This window comes from Sander lucioperca, chromosome 2, assembly GCF_008315115.2.
Source record: "Sander lucioperca isolate FBNREF2018 chromosome 2, SLUC_FBN_1.2, whole genome shotgun sequence".
Taxonomy (NCBI): Eukaryota; Metazoa; Chordata; class Actinopteri; order Perciformes; family Percidae; genus Sander; species Sander lucioperca.
The window spans coordinates 48388706-48405928 of NC_050174.1; the positions used below are offsets into that span (position 1 = coordinate 48388706).

Genomic DNA, 17223 nt, shown 5'->3' on the forward strand with positions numbered 1-17223 from the left:
GACGAGAAACGGACCGATCTCGGCTGACCTTTTGCAGCTCTGCTTTGCAGGGATTTCTGCCACACAATGTTTATATGCACACACTGCCATGACACAGAGATGGACTAAAAATGTATCTCTTAAAGCAGTGCCTAAATTGGACCAAAACATTGCCAGTACCTTACAGTACCTAACAGTTTGATGACATGATCTAGTCTTGGGTATATTTATATTCACACGTATATCTTGTGGGGGTGCCAATCTCACTGTCTGACATTTTGGTTATGAAACAAAGGATCTATGGGGGGCTGAATATCTGATTTTACATAGAATTGCTTGGTTTTATGTATGATTTACAATATATTTTGGTATAAATATCAGCCTTTTAATAATACTGATAATAACTTTTAGAAGTAACGCTACTCATGTGGACAAAAATCAGTAGTGCCAGAACTCGGTACTGCTGAATTCCGGCCCATTTCAGGCATTGCTTTTAGTACAAAATTAATTAAAAAACTAACACAAAAGTCAGTAATTTACATAAAACAAAATTATATAAGTTGTTCTGTTTTTTTCTTCCTTTTTTTTTTTTTTTTTTTAAATTACAGCTTCTAAAAAAGCACGGAGCCACAGTTTTATGTCCTCATATCTAAACCAGAGAAGTTAAAGAAGCCAAACAGCGTTTATCTGCACACACTGCCATGACACAGAGCTGGATTAACATCGGCCAAATATCTCTATACGTACAAAATGAATCAAACAATTTAAACACGAAAGTAAATTACATAAAGCAACATTGTGTAACTATTTTAAATTTAAATATCAGCTTCTAAATCATATTGGTGCTATTCTGACTTGTAACAGAGAAAGTTGCCTCTGTCATTGCCCCTCTGCCGTCACATGGGTACGATCTCCCGGGAAAAGTGCGTAACACTTTACGGCACCACCACTTGGACCGCTGGGAGGAGGAGGCTTTCAGGCCCGGGGCGGGGGAATGCTAACGTTACAGCTGTCCATGTGTACAATAGCAGTGTAGAAGGAATTACACTCTGAAACTGTCGGGGTGCCAAATCACAAAAAATACCAATGTTACACAATGTGGATTTATGCACAAAATTAATCAAAATGCTTGAATACAAACATAAGCAAAAATCCTGACAAGCAATATAAGCACAATTGTTATGAATTAAGCATTTATCAATTATATTTTTGTTTTTTAGGTCCAGTTTAGACCAAAGATTTGTCTGCAGCGTTCTGAAAGCTGCCAGTTTCTACCAATGAGACGGTGTATCATCTCCATAGCAACGTACTAAAACTGTTTCATGTCATTGCAAATCTTTTGTCTAAACTGGACTTCATGAAATTAGAAATTCATTACGAAAAATAAAATCAGTCATTACAATATTATTAAATTCCTTAAGTATAAAAACAAACAATTTTTATGAAATAACATGAAATTTGTGGGAAAACAGCCTCTGATTTTTAATATTGTACTGTGTGTGCGAGCTACATTACTTTGATTCCTTCATTGTATTTCTTTAATCCCAAACACCAACAGATCGTCAACATGGCACCAGATGTTGTTCACCAACCTGGATCTACACACAGCAGGGGGCTCTGAGTTTTCTGTTTTCTGTTCAATTGTTGAAATGTCCGCTAATGTAATTTGAACATTAAATATTTGTGCAAAATCTGTCTGGCCTCCTCCCAGCAGAAGGGTGCAGCGCGGTAATTATTCTAAGGTTTTTGAGAACTCTTTCCAATTGTCATCAGGAGGTGGTGATGTCGCAGTGGATATGACACGTCTTTGGTGTGGGAGACCTGGGGTTCGATTCCCACTGCGATACATCAACCATTGTGTCCCTGAGCAAGACACTTAACCCTTAGTTGCTGCAGAGGTGTGTTACCTCTGACGTATATACTGTAGCAATTGTAAGTCGCTTTGGATAAAAGCGTCAGCTAAATGACATGTAATGTAATGTCATCAATTCCACTTGCAGGGGGACACAGCCATGATGTCCCCTCTGTCCCTGACCCTGGGACAAAAGGGCATACTTTAGGACACTCAGGAACTTTTGGGAAACTTTTGGGAACACATTTGGGCAGGACACTTGCGAGCACCAAATGCACCATTAAAAATCTTACCAAAACGTTCCATAGCCTTGGGCAGACTAAAATTCATGAATGAAACACTTCCCAAGTGTCCTTCCCCATCTGGGAAAAGCAGGGGAACGGGGGGAGGGCTATCTATGGGCTTCATAGTTCTTCTTTTCAGGGTAACTCAATGTACACATCTCCTTGGAGAAGGAGTTACTTGGGTAAGAACACTATTTGCAATGGCTATTTGAGCCAGGACCCTCAAGGCCAAATATCAGTTAAAATTAAAAATTGAACAAAAGACATTTTCAGTATCAAAGATGTTCTGTTAAATGTGTGACCCAAGTCCCTTGTGATGAAAAAAAAAAAAAAATGTGTGACCCGGTTTTGGTGTTCTTGGGTCCATGCCAAGGACCCCAAAGATGTACATTTATTAAGAGAGAACAACTAAAAGAGCCTTCCAAATTTCCGGGTTTAAGCCTCCTCTAATATTGAGACATTTGGAAATTTTGGGTTTGGTGTTCGCAAGGGTCCTGACCTAAACTGCAAAATTCTTGCTAAATGTCCCAAGATCTTGCCCCTAAAGGTCATAAGGGCAAGTTTAAGTGAAAATCTGAGATGTGGAACTTTTAAAATGAATTTAATGACCTGGAAACCTTTCAGTATCAAATATGGTGTTCTGTAGAATATGTGACCCAATTCTGGTGGTCCTGGGTCTGTGTCAATGACCCCTACTGGGTCCCTAAAACAGGGTTCGGACATCTGGGAAGAATAATAATGTTTCAGTATTCAATATATTTCCACTTTTCAAAAAATCCTCACAGAAAGGCCCCAGGGGCCCCGCATTTTGCACACAAGTGGGGGGACACCAATGATGACCAATACATGAATTTAAAGGTTTTGTAAGGGTAAATGAATAGGAATTCCCAAGTGGGGATGTAAGATGAGCTCCTTGGAGGTGCTACTCTGCTCCCTGAGCTCCTTCCTCTTCAGTCGGCCGCCTTTCAGCTGCAGGAACACCCAGGTTATAATAATCCGGCTCAATGTTGTTCTGTCTGCACGGCAGCTGCCCCCTGTTGGCCTGGAGAGACATGCCAGCACACAGATGTGACTTTCTGCATCACTCCTCTCTTCAGTTCAACAAACAGTCAGTGGTGGAAACAACAGACAGAGAGAGAGTGTCCGTACCGTACAGTAAAAGTAAAGGAAAGTGTTCACCACCAGCAGAATCAGCGGCAGGAGGATCGCTCTGATGATTAAAGGCCTCGGATCTGATGGAACACATGGACAGTCAACACATCACACAACATCATGAGTCCAACAGCTCCCATTAAACACAAACTGACCTGAAATCTAAAATCACTTCAACATGGACACTTAACGCTCACATTTGGCGCACGTCATATTTACTTCATATTATGCCATAGTCTCAAATAGTCCTACAACCCATACTCCAAATTTCATAAAAATCGGATAAGGCTTTCATTAAATGTACTAATGTACTTGTGTATATCTGTAGCGACACCTAATGGCCAATCTTTTTCAAACTTAGTCCAAAGCCTCAGAGTAGCATGGCAATCATGAAAATCTGCATAACTTGGGTAAGGACTACTAGCCAGTCAGAAGCAGAGTATGAGGGCGTGCCCTGACAGTACCTAGGTTAGGACTACTAGCCAGTCAGAAGCAGAGTATGAGGGTGTGTCCTGACAGTAGCTAGGTAAGGACTACTAGCCAGTCAGAAGAGTATTAGGGCATGCCATGCTAGCAGCTAGGCGAGCATTATCAGAATCAGAATCAGAATCAGAAAAGCTTTATTGCCAAGTACGTTTTTTAGACATACAAGGAATTTGTTTTGGTGTTATAACGTGTGTTACAAAGTAACAAGCGTTCATCTCTGAAGTAAAGGCTGGACTACAATGGAGCTGTTTGGAGCAGTTTGTGAACAGTGTTTTATGTTGGAGATGGTTGGATTGGACTCACTTTGTAAACCTATAACATGCACAAAATAAAGGAAAGGGAAAAAGCCAAAAAGCATAGTATGAGCACTTTAAATGTTTTAAATTAGTTTAATATTCAGCATATTCCGTGTGGCATGATTATCACGTTGTGGGGGGTCAGGACATAGAGCTACTTATCTCAGGGTCTGTGGTTCCATCCTGCTGTCCACATGTTTCTTTGGGAAATAAACTGGAGGAAATGAAGGACTATACCTTCTACAGTTAGGGGCTAAGGGGTGTTCTGATAGGTGTGGGAGCAGTGAAGCTTTGTGATTGGTCATGTCAGAAGGTTATTTTTATAGTGAAACACCTCACTCAGTTCTCAGAGACCCAGAGTTATCCTCGTAACCAAACATGCTCTGTCCCATAATTTATTGTTAGCTGTTACCATTTTTAAACTTTGTATTAGTTTGGTTACTATCTTACACGTGTAACACGATGACTATCTTACACGTGTAACACGATGACAATCATCACAGAGTCAGTCCAGAAACATGTTGTCAGCTGATCATTTTCACTCAGTTTGGACCAATCATCGTCTCCAAACCTGTAAACAGTCAGCTTACCTATGACGCCGAGGGAGAGCACATGGCTCTCAGAGGAGAAGTTATGAGAGAAAACATAGAGGTGATAAACACAGCTGTAGCTTCCTTGGTGGGCGGGCTCTGCAGCAGGAAACAGGAAGTGGGCAGAGTGATTGACAGCTGGCTGGATTGAGTTGTGTGCTGAGTGGGAGGAGGTGAAGGTGAGCTGGAAAGAGCCTCCTGGGTACTGTGGCTGGATGGAGCAGCTGATGGTGAAGTCGGAGTGCCAGAACACCTGGAATCTCTCCTGCTGGGCCTCGGACACCCTGTCCAAGGAGGAGGACACAGAGATGTTGGGCTGAAGCAGCAGGTCTGTAAACACAGACAGACAGACAGACAGACTGTTTGAATCTTCCAGTAACAAGCCCACTTCTCTACAATATAGGATGTCATTGTCCTGGATAACTTTACAATTCAGTCCAATGGAAACCACTGACTGTCACTGGGACAGAGTAACGAGCACACATTACTGTCATAGATGATGTCATAGATGATGTCGGTTTACCTGAGCAGGTAAGATTTGGGATTAAGGAAGATAAATCTGATGCAGCACACTCCCTCAGAGCAGATCCAGACTCAACACAGTCAGACCAGATCTTCCACACATATTTGACTGAGAACTCTTCTCTGTCTACTACAGAAACAGCAGAGCCACAGCTCAACTCTCTGCAGGCAGCAGCTGCTATCTTCAGTGTTGAGCCAGAACCAATCACTGCTCTCCATTCTCTATTATGTTTTAGCTCTAGTGTTCCTGCACAGCGACTGTCTCCTCCCAGCAACCTGACCACACCAGTCTCTAAATAGAAACCAGAGAGTCATCAGCATAAGAACAAAGTAAATTTCATTAGAACAGAATCAAATCAAAGCTGCAGCTCCTCTTTTACCTGAACAGGTGAGTCCAACAGCTTTTCCAGGTGAGCAGGTGTTTCTATCTGAGCCTGAGCTTCTACAGTCCAGGAGAGCAGACTCATTGCCTCCACACTGGAACTCTTTGGTCCTCATTGGAGCCTCCACTTCTCCATAGAGCGCCCCCTGGAGGACTGAAGGAGCCCCACAGCCAAGCTCCCTACAGACCACCTCTGCATCCTGCTGATCAAAGTCATCTTCACACACTGAGGACCAGCGCTGGGTAGACTGGTTAGTCTTCACCTCCAGTCTGCCTGAGCACAGACTGGTCCCATTCACCAGCCTGACAGAGTCTGCAGAGATAAATAAGCACATGTACATCTCAGCACAATCTTCCAAAGTTATTGTAAGTGATTCAAATAAGAAATTCCCATGTTCAAAAAGGGGTGGGAAGAAATTCAAAAAAATGTTTTCTGGTCCTACACCCTTTTTCTATTTTTATCCTTTAGTTAAATATAAAACAATTTGTGCTTCAGTTTACATACACATACATCTACCATATATCTACCTACCTACACTCACATAAACACATGCATGCACATAGATGCATACATACATGCATACGCACGCATTTGTTTTCTTTTCCATCTCGCTACTTTGTTTCCGTCTATCTATATCAAACCGAATAATAACCCATCCAAACTAGACTTAGTATATAAGCCCAGGAAACATACAGTCAGTATATTGGTGATTTATATGGTAGAAAGTGACGCCATACTCCATTACAGTCAGTCTTCAGCTGTAATGACGGACAGGAAGCCTGAGCCTGTCTGAGCTCCTGTCCGATCACTGTACGTGCTAACTGTTCCCCGTCTTTCATCCACTGTTTTGCACACCCTTATTCCATTATCTCTGTCATGCCCTATTGCATAGTTGCACAGATGCACATATTCACCTGCACTGCTTTCATATGTGTTTACGCTCTTTTGCACTATTCATCTGCCCTGGCATGCTCAACTGTTATTCATCACACCAATGTTGTCACAAAATGTGTGTAAATCTCCTGATCTACATCATCATCTAGACCACAATCTGCACTAACTGTATATTGACTCTTCACTACATTTCAGCATTTATATAGACTGTCTATTCATGTATATTGTGTTATGACTGACCTACATCACTAACTAGACCACAAAATGCACTAACTGGTTTTTGACTCTTTACTACATCTCAGCATTTATATAGATTGTCTATTCATGTATATTGTGTTATTACCTTTTGCATTACACTTTTGCATATCCATCGCCTTACTTACAGCTCACTTTGCGGCAGCTTTGTAATGCTTACTTAATCTGTACTTTATGTATCTTATTGTATTATATATTCCTGTATTGTACTGTATGTGAAACTGTATGTTGTCTTGCACACTTATGCTTTATTCTTGGCCAGGTCGTCGTTGCAAATAAGAATCTGTTCTCGACGGCCTACCTGGTTAAATAAAATAAAAATAAAAAAGTGTTGAGCCCTGCGCAGGATGCTCTGTGTTGACGTCGACATGTGTATCAGCAACACACAATTCAGCAGAACATTCTGCAGAAACTTCTGCACAATTAAATAATAAATTAAAAGTCAAAATGTAAGTCTGGATGTTCCCCAAACCTAAACAAGAAAGCACTTTGCTAAATTCTCCAGATTATTCTGGATCACCACTGAAAACTAAAAAACAATCTGCACATTTACAGGTCGCATTCACCCTCAGTTCAACCAAACGGATCCTGAATAAGGAAGTCATGTTACAGACAGACAGACAGACAGACAGGCAGGCAGGCAGACAGACAGACAGACAGCTTGAGGCTTCTAGAAACAAGCCCACTTCTCTACACTCCTGGATAACTTTACAGTTCAGGCCAATGGAAACCACTGACTCTCACTGTGACAGAGTAAGGAGCACACATTACTGTCATTGTTAATGTCATAGATGATGTCACTGATGGGCTTACCTGAGCAGGTGAGATTCAGGAAGGACTTAAAGGATGCTGAATCTACACACTCCCTCAGAACAGATCCAGACTGAACACAGACAGAGCTGATCCCCCACACTGATCTGCGTGTGAACTCTTCTCTCTTTCCTACAGAAATAGCAGAGCCACAGTCTAACTCTCTGCAGAAAGCAGCTGCTGTATTTAGGGTCCAGTCAGAGTCAATGTAAATGACTGGTCTCCATTCTCCCTGTTTCACCTCCAGTGCTCCTGCACAGCGACTGGCTCCTCCCACCAACCTGACAAAATCAGGCTCTGAACAGAAACCAGAGAGTCATCAGCAAAAGAACAAAGTGAATTTCATTAGAACAGAAATGAACTAAATCAGAGCTGCAGCTCCTCTCCTACCTGAGCAGGTGAGTCCAACAGCTTTTCCAGGTGAGCAGGTGTTTCTATCTGAGCCTGAGCTTCTACAGTCCAGGAGAGCAGACTCATGGCCTCCACACTGGAACTCTTTGGTCCTCATTGGAGGCTCCACTTCTCCATAGAGCGCCCCCTGGAGGATGGAAGGAGCCCCACAGCCAAGCTCCCTACAGACCACTTCTGCATCCTGCTGGTCAAAGTCATCTTCACACACTGAGGACCAGTGCTGGGTAGACTGGTTAGTCTTCACCTCCAGTCTGCCTGAGCACAGACTGGTCCCATTCACCAGCCTGACAGAGTCTGGAGAGATGATAGAAGATACAATAGAGAGAGAGAAAAGACACCAGACACAGAATAAAAAGATGCCATCAAACAACAATTCACTGATTCAAACTGGACTCAAACTGTACTGTTTGCCATCACTTTCCCATGTAAGTTAAAGGTGCACTATGAGTTCCTGCACGGTCACTTCTGTTGACATTCCAAGTAAATTTCAAACAAAACAGAGCAAGCTCGCCGCTCCCCCCATGTTTCCGTAACTGTCATGACTAACTAACTGTCACTAACCCCCACCCCCTCCCCCAACCATCTTGCCGATGATTGGCTGGAGTGGTTTGTTGTATTTTGGTGCACGGCCTGTGCCTCTAGTGTTTGTTTGATGTTTACGACCCCTGTGTTGTCTCCTGAGATCTGGCTTTTTCACAGTGTATTCAGGGGGCAGGCAGCTAGCGGATCAAGGAGAGATGCCTACGATTTGAGACAAAAATGAAATTGCGCTGAAACCATGCAGGAACTCATATTGCACCTTTAACTCTTCTCTATGAATATCGCAAGCAAGATTATTGTTAAGCTCTCATTATGCACAAGTGTGAGTGTCTGTGCTTGAGTTTTGTTATTGGTCTTTGTTTTGTTTTTGCTTTTCCTTTATAATGTTAAGAAATATGTTCAAAAACTTTTTATTGTACTCGTGTTTTTGAGGATGCCTTTTAAAATGATATGGTTCAGATCAACGGGTAATTTCCAATAAAGAATGTCAATGAGAAAGTCAATGGGAAGAAGTGAATGACATAAGTTGAAATATTTTAACTCAAACAAGAAATTCTGTGACGCTATGACTATGTCATTACGTTGTTGAAGCAGAAATAGATGAAGAAATTATTGTAGCTGTCTGTAGCTCCTCATTATGTTAACAGAGAGCAGTGCAAAAGGAGCTTTCTTTGGGAAGAGTAAGACTACCCGGTAAGTTCTGAAGTCATGTGTCTGTTGTTTTGTTGATGGAGCAGCTACAATGTTAGCATAGCTCTGATCGAACCAAACTCCATTCAGAAATCAAGCATTTTAAAAGCATTAGCTTTTGTCTTGTGGACAGACCCGATAAAGAATGAATTCAGACATTTTACAAATCTTCATCATGGTGCTGTTATTTTGTCATTTATCATATTTTTCATTAGTTTATTGCAATTACATGTAATAACCTGATTCACACCAGTTATTTAGTTTTTCTTTCATCTTAAATTTGTGGGTTATTAATAAGATGCATAACTATGATTTGGTTTATGTCAATGTGCATTAGATCTTTTGGAAGGATCTGTGCATCTTTAATAAGATTTATCGTTCAACTACTCCGTTCAGACAACTAGTTACAGTTAATAATATAAATATATTTCCATTATGTTTTTGAAAGCTCGTTCAGTAAATGAAAAGGCTTAATAATTCTTATTTCCCTTAAAGGATTAATGACCTGTGAGAGTGTGATTTCCTTTGACCTCTGTGTAATCACACGAAGAGGAAGAAGAGAGAGAACGAGAGAAAAAGAACAATGGTGTAACTTATGAGCAGGGTCGAGCAAACGATGACAGATAGACCATATAGCTTAGCGTTTATTGTGTATTTTATATACATAGGACTGCAATCTGATTTCCTTGTTAAAACAGTCCCCGAGTGTGAGTTTGGGACTTCACTGCTGGCCAAATGTGGTTTGGTTGAACTGTGAAACAGCTAGCTAGATAGATAAATTGTTTTTTTTCCACTGTGGAAATTAGTCTTCACAGTCTGTACAGGGCCTCACAAATATACATACACATACAATAAACAGAGGCACCTTCACCCCAAACACCCTATGATGCACAGTTCAAACCTGTTCCACTAGCACCACTTGAGGGCATTATATACAACATATAAATAACGCACACGCATAACAATCCAAAATGGTCTCACAACAATTCGTGAACTGGTCACGTCATTTTTAATCTATTGATTTGTGTACACGGACACGTTTATGTAATTTTTTTCATGGTGGTCAGCGCGTAATGGGAACACGGAGGTTGGGTTTAAGAAAAGAAGAACGGGGAAAGGAAACATGACACGCGGGAAACATGAAACACGAGAAACGTTATGCGGTCTATGGGGGACGCGGGCCGGTCTCTGGGGGACGCCGGACAACAACGGGATGGTTGGGTTTAGGAAAAGAACGAGGAAAGGAAACATGACACACGGGACACGATTCCCGGTCTCCTTAGTCAAAGTCCTGTGTTGTTTTCGGCATTTCATACTACTCGCTACTGTAGTCGTGCTGTGATCATGAAAGATGCTTCCCATTGAAATACATTAGTTTTAAAAACGTGCTGACCACCACGAAAAAAACAAAATAAACGTGTCCGTGTACACAAATCAATAGATTAAATTACGTGACCATTTCACGACCTGCCATGAGCCTGGGTTGAATAATCATATAGCTGGGGAGCTTAATTTAGGGATGCTATGGCAGAAGGCACAATACTCATACTGTATCGGACCTGTCTTCAGACCACGGACCTGTATCTGCATCCTGATGGAAGCAGTGTGAAGAAGGGGGAGAGGGGATGACTGGACTCCCCCATGCTTTGCGTTTGGTGGCTTTGCTGTTGAGGTCTGATAGGTTGGGGATGGGAAGGCCAATTATTTTTGATGCAATCGGGGTCACGCAAATTAGTTTGTTTGTTGGTGTTAGGTAACATGTTGAAAAAGCAGGGGGAGCAGTAGAGGATAATGGATTGGAGTATGCTCTTATTCAGTATAAGTAGTAGGTGACAAGAAGCAACTGAAAGAGCATTCAGTTTGCGGATGGCAGAGAGTCTTTGTTGGCAGTGTTTATGGATGTCAGTGGTGTGTTGATTAAAACAGTTTAGTGTAGGGTGAGTCCAAGGTATTTGAAACATGAAACCATCTCAACAGGTTCGTTATTTATGCAAATTGGGTTGTGAGAGATATCCTGGGCTGTTCCATGGGCTCTGGAGAAATTAATAAATAGTTCTTTGGTTTTACTTTATAATTTATGCAGATTTTCATTCTGGATCACTGCTGAAAACTAAAAAAAATCGCATTCACCCTCTGTTCAACAAAATGGAACCTGAATATGGGAGTAATGTCACAGACAAATGGACGGACGGACAGACAGACAGACAGACAGACAGACAGACAGACAGACAGACCATTTAAAACTTCCAGAAACAAGCCCACTTCTCTACACTTTAGGATGTCATTGTCCTTTACAGGTCAGTCAAATGGAAACCACTGACTGTCACTGGGACAGAGGAAGGAGCACACATTACTGTCATATATGATGTCATAGATGATGTCATAAATTATGTCATAGATGATATCATGGATGATGTCACCGATGGGCTCACCTGAGCATGTGAGATCCACGATGAAGGGAGAAGAAGCTGGTGATGCACATTCCCTCAGAGCAGATCCAGACTGAACACAGTCAGACCAGATCCTCAACAGAGATCTGTCTGAGGATGCTTTTCCCCCTAAAGAAACAGCAGAGCCACATTCCAACTCTCTGCAGGCAGCAGCTGCTGTCTTCAGGGTCCAGTAAGAGAAACTCACTCGTCTCCATTCTCCGTGATGCTTCAGCTCTAGTGATCCTGCACAGCGACTGGCTCCTCCCACCAACCTGAGGGCATCAGACTCTGAACAGAAACCAGAGAGTCATCAGCAAAAGAACAAAGTGAGTTTCATTAGAACAGAAATGAACCAAATCAGAGCTGCGGCTCCTCTCCTACCTGAGCAGGTGAGTCCAACAGCTTTTCCAGGTGAGCATGTGTTTCTATCTGAGCCTGAGCTTCTACAGTCCAGGAGAGCAGACTCATGGCCTGCACACTGGAACTCTTTGGTCCTCATTGGAGGCTCCACTTCTCCATAGAGCGCCCCCTGGAGGACTGAAGGAGCCCCACAGCCAAGCTCCCTACAGACCACCTCTGCATCCTGCTGGTCAAAGTCATCTTCACACACTGAGGACCAGTGCTGCGTAGACTTGTTAGTCTTCACCTCCAGTCTGCCTGAGCACAGACTGGTCCCATTCACCAGCCTGACAGAGTCTGGAGAGATGATAGAAGATACAATAGAGAGAGAGAAAAGACACCAGACACTAAAAAAAAATTAGTCATCAAACAACTGTTCACTGATTCAAACTGGACTCAGCACAGTTCCAACAGAAGTTGATCATCACCAACAGAACTCATCTTTACAGCATGGTCACACCGCCTGCATTTCATAAGTATTTTGGGGCGAGGTTACATACAAAGTCAATGGAAAGATGTGAATGAGACAAGTTGAAATATTTGAAGTTGAGCAAGGAATATGCCACTGTGTCTTCAAAGCTAATCAGTGTTTAAATCCTCTGATGTCCTGAAATTGTTGAAGCGCAAATGGAGGAACAGATTATTTTAGCGTTCTTGAGCTCATCCTTATTGACAGAGGGCAGACTCGAAATGGGGCTTTCTTTGGAAAAAGTAAGACTACCCGGTAAGTTCTGAAGTCACCTGTCTGTTATTGTGTTGACGGAGCAGCTACAATGTTAGCACAACCCTGATTAATCCAAACTCCATTCAGAAATCCATCATTTTAAAAGTTGTTTGCTTTTGTCCTGTGGAAAGACATGTAAAAGTATGAATTCAGACAAATCTTCATCCTGGTGGGGTTATTTTGGCATACCTTTCATTCCTTTATTGCAATTACACGTAATAACCTGATTTGCACCATTTATTTAGTTTTTCTCTCATCTGAACCATCTGAGGTCTATGCACGCATCTTATTACATTACATTACATTACATGTTATTTAGCTGACACTTTTATCCAAAGCGACTTCCAATTAAGTGCTTTAAACCCTGAAGGTGCAAACTCCAGACAAGTAGTAAGTGCAAGTTCATTAGCTTTAAATAAGCAAAACTACAAAGAGCCATATGAAAGTGCAGCTTCAACTACAAAGTCAAATTCATATATATACTTGTTTTTTTTAATGTTTATCCGATGTGCAGTCGGAAGAGATGTGTTTTTAGCCTTCGGCGGAAGATGCGTAGGGTTTCGACCATCCTGATGTCAATAGGGAGCTCATTCCACCATTTAGGAGCCAGGACAGCAAACAGGTTGGCTGATGCAGAGCAGAGTGGGCGGGTTGGGGTATAGGGTTTGACCCTCGCTGTAAGGGGGCAGCGAGCAGGTTAGCTGATGTAGAGCGGAGTGGGCGGGTTGGGGTATAGGGTTTGACCATGCTGTGGATGTATGCTGGGGCTGATCCGTTCGTGGCACTGTATGCAAGTACTAGTGTCTTGAAGCAGATGCAGGCAGCAATCGGTAACCAGTGAAGAGAGCGGAGGAGCGGTGTAGTGTGAGAGAACTTGGGGAGGTTGAAGACAAGTCGAGCTGCTGCATCTATCAAAAAATGATGCTTTTGCAATGTTTATATTAATATTTCGGCGATATTGTGGCATAAAAACGCGGTTTGAATACCTTCACAATCAGCGAAACGTCATCTTCCGCTTTTTTACCGCGAGATCATACATCACTTCTGCTGTTTAAAAGGATACAGAAAAGACAGGAAGAGTGCGAGTCAAGATCACTATATGTCTCGCTCATTACAATTGGTTTACTCACATCTCCGTCCCCATTTTGTGTAAGCAATCCATGGACCTACCTACCACTCTCGAATATACCTAGCAGTGAACTATCCTGACTGCATTGTATCATCTTTGGACAGCTGGAGAATGATGAAATGGAAAAGCCACTTGGCCTAAAGGCTCTGACACACCAACCCAATTATCGGCCGTCGTACAGTCTGGCAAGGTCAGTGACTCAAGTCTGTTTGTGTGTGTTCCATGCCGTCATCAGTCGGAGGAGCTGTCGGAGTTCATTTGGGCCGATTTGACTTGTTGAATCGGCCAGTGGGCAGTCGGACTCAATGACCAATCTGATTGGTGGAGTGCTAGCCCTTGACTAGCGAATCAGTGCTTCTTCCACAAGAAGAAGCCCAAGAGCTGACAACGCCAGTGTCTTCTTATTACTAGCCATCATATTTTCTTCCATTCAGCGAGTAGTGACAACGCTTCTACTCAAAAAGCGATATTACATTTACAAGTATCTACTATTTTATTGATATATTACAGTACTTTTGTGAACCTAAGACTTTGGTAAACTCATTTCAAGCAAAAAAAACCAATTAGATCACATGAGTAAAGTTGGGTTTTACACAAGAAATTTTAAGAATTTCAAAAAGAAAATATAAATTTTTTAGCTTTAGGGCCAAATTATCACATTACACATTGCTCTAGAACTAATTTTAGCCTCAATTAAAAGAAAGCTGAGTGTGTTCTGAACATGATGTAAAATACATGGCTATCAGGGTATATCAAATACACTTCTAGGTAAATTTGAGAAGATATGAAAAAAATGCCCTTAGACTTAAATTTGTGGGTTATTGATAAGATGCATAACCATGATTTGGTTTATATCAATGTGCATTAGATCTATTGGAATGACCTGTGAATCTATATAATTATTTATCATTCAACTACTCTGTTCAGACAATTATTTACAATTAATAATATATATAAGTGTATTCAGTATATTGAAATGCTTAATAATTCTTATTTCCTAGGGTTAGGGTTAGGGCTAGGGTTCCTAGAATTAATGACGTGTGAGAGTGATTTCTTGTTGACCTCTGTGTAGCAGACGATGAGAAACAGACCATATAGTTTTTCCTGTTAACACACTCCGCCGAGTGTGAGTTTGGGAGTGTTTTCTGCTGGCCAAATGTGGTTTGGTTGGACTTTGAAACAGCTAGCTATCTTAGCTAGACCGCCGCAATTGCTGACCAGATGACGGTCGCATCCTTGGCCTGTACGGACAGACCAGGAGCGTGGACTGCGGTAGGGAGAGGTTTGAGAGGATGCAGATGTGTTGCTAAGGAGGGTCTGCTATGAGTGAAGGTGTGGATCCTGCTGCTAATCACTGCTGTGCTGCTGCACACTAAGACAGGTCGGGAAAGAGTGACTTCCACTGACCGTAGGATCTGTTCTCGTTCTTCACACGGAGGTACTGCTGTTCTGTTTCTTCATCAGCTCCAACATTAGGGGGGCAACCAAACTTAATGCAAGCTTGCTTAAAGAACAAAGTTCTCAGGTTAACACAAACTAAAAACTAAACTTCCCAGGCCTTCATGTTTTCTTTCTATTTTATTTTTCATATTGGGATTTCTCTGTATTGATGTGAATTAATTTCTGCATTTATTTTTTAGTTATTTAGAAAGTTGAAACTGAGATACAGAGTTTGTGTTGTTTCTCATTATACACTGTACAACTAAATAGGTAAATCTATACATTTTTAGTAGTAAGTTAAAATTATATTTGGTTATTAAACCAGGATTGTTCTCTTTGCCATTCATTAGTTATTGAAGTGACAGCGTGAGTCCTAGTTACCCTAAACAGGTTAATTATACAATAAGATCTATCCTTCACCATTTTACCAAGCATTGGACTTTAAAGTGGTGAAATGATTTAATTAATTCATGAGTTGTTTTTCCATTTTCGAGCGCATGTTGAGAGGGTTACGTACAAAACAGCAGCATCTCAACCTCAAGTAGCGCTGGAAGTGGCATTCATCAACTACACCCTGGCCTCTGAAGATATTGTGTAGTTTTTGGTTTTAAGGTCTTCATTGGTGATTTATTTGGTAGTGCAGCGACACTCCATTACAGTCAGTCTGCAGCTGTGATGACGGACAGGAAGCCTGAAGTGTTGATGTCTGCGCTGTGTGTTGACGTTGACACGTATCGGGAGCAATCTAGCATCTGCCAATGATCAGAGCCACAGGGAATCTGCAGACGGATAATTCGGCATGCTAAATGCTAAATTCTGCAGATTTTCATTCTAGATCACAGCTGAAAACTTTAAAAAATCTGCACAGTTAGAGGTCACATCCGTTCAATAAAATGGATCCTGAATAAAGACGTAGACAGACAGTTTGATGATTCCAGAAACAAGCCCACCTATCTACCCTTCAGGATGTCATTGTCCTGGATAACTTCGGTTCAGTCCAATGGAAACCACTGATTTTCACTGTGTCACAGTAAGGAGCTCACATTACTGTCATAGATGATGTCACTGATGGGCTTACCTGAACAGATAAGATCCACGATGGAGTGAGAGGAAGCTGATGCTGCACACTCCCTCAGAGCAGATCCAGAATGAACACAGTCATACATGATCCACCACATAGATCTGTCTGACGACTCTTTTCTCTCTACTACAGAAACAGCAGAGCCACAGTCTGACTCTCTGCAGGCAGCAGCTGCTGTCTTCAGGGTCCAGCCAGAGTGACGGTAACTCACTGGTCTCCGTTCTCCATTATGTTTCACCTCCAGTGTTCCTGCACAGCGACTGTCTCCTCCCACCAACCTGACAGGCTCTGAACAGAAACCAGAGTCATCAGCAAAATAACAAAGTGAGTTTCATTAGAACAGAATTGAACCAAATCAGAGCTGCAGCTCCTCTCCTACCTGAGCAGGTGAGTCCAACAGCTTTTCCAGGTGAGCAGGTGTTTCTATCTGAGCCTGAGCTTCTACAGTCCATGAGAGCAGACTCATGGCCTCCACACTGGAACTCTTTGGTCATCATTGGAGGCTCCACTTCTCCATAGAGCGCCCCCTGGAGGACTGAAGGAGTCCCACAGCCAAGCTCCCTACAGACCACCTCTGCATCCTGCTGGTCAAAGTCATCTTCACACACTGAGGACCAGCGCTGGGTAGACTGGTTAGTGTTCACCTCCAGTCTGCCTGAGCACAGACTGGTCCCATTCACCAGCCTGACAGAGTCTGGAGAGATGATAGCAGATAGAATAGAGCGAAAAGACACCAGGCACAGAATAAAAAGATGTCATCAAACAACTGCTCAATGATTCAAACTGTACTCAGCACAGTTCCAACAGATGTTTATCATTAACAACAGAAATCATCTTTATACCGTATTCACACCGGCTGCATTTCATGAAAATT

At 42.1% G+C, this 17223-nt stretch overlaps 1 protein-coding gene across 7 annotated transcripts in view; it reads right to left on the reverse strand.

Annotated features, from left to right (window-relative positions):
- Positions 1–2452: 2452 nt before the first annotated feature.
- Positions 2453–17223, reverse strand: part of LOC116056993 (scavenger receptor cysteine-rich type 1 protein M160-like) — a 1012348-nt gene continuing 997577 nt past the window's right edge. For 4 of the 7 annotated variants that reach the window (XM_035999024.1, XM_035999021.1, XM_035999020.1 and 1 more), the window contains 11 exons: positions 16729–17043; positions 16347–16637; positions 11958–12272; positions 11577–11864; positions 7894–8208; positions 7507–7800; positions 5542–5856; positions 5163–5453; positions 4640–4969; positions 3265–3347; positions 2453–3157 (listed from right to left, as the gene is read on the reverse strand). In XM_035999024.1, coding sequence (XP_035854917.1) covers positions 3038–3157; positions 3265–3347; positions 4640–4969; positions 5163–5453; positions 5542–5856; positions 7507–7800; positions 7894–8208; positions 11577–11864; positions 11958–12272; positions 16347–16637; positions 16729–17043 — 2957 coding nt within the window. In that variant the 3' untranslated portion in view covers positions 2453–3037. The remainder of the gene's footprint in view (positions 3158–3264; positions 3348–4639; positions 4970–5162; positions 5454–5541; positions 5857–7506; positions 7801–7893; positions 8209–11576; positions 11865–11957; positions 12273–16346; positions 16638–16728; positions 17044–17223) is intronic. The other 3 variants (XM_035999023.1, XM_035999022.1, XM_035999025.1) reach the window with 3 other exon arrangements.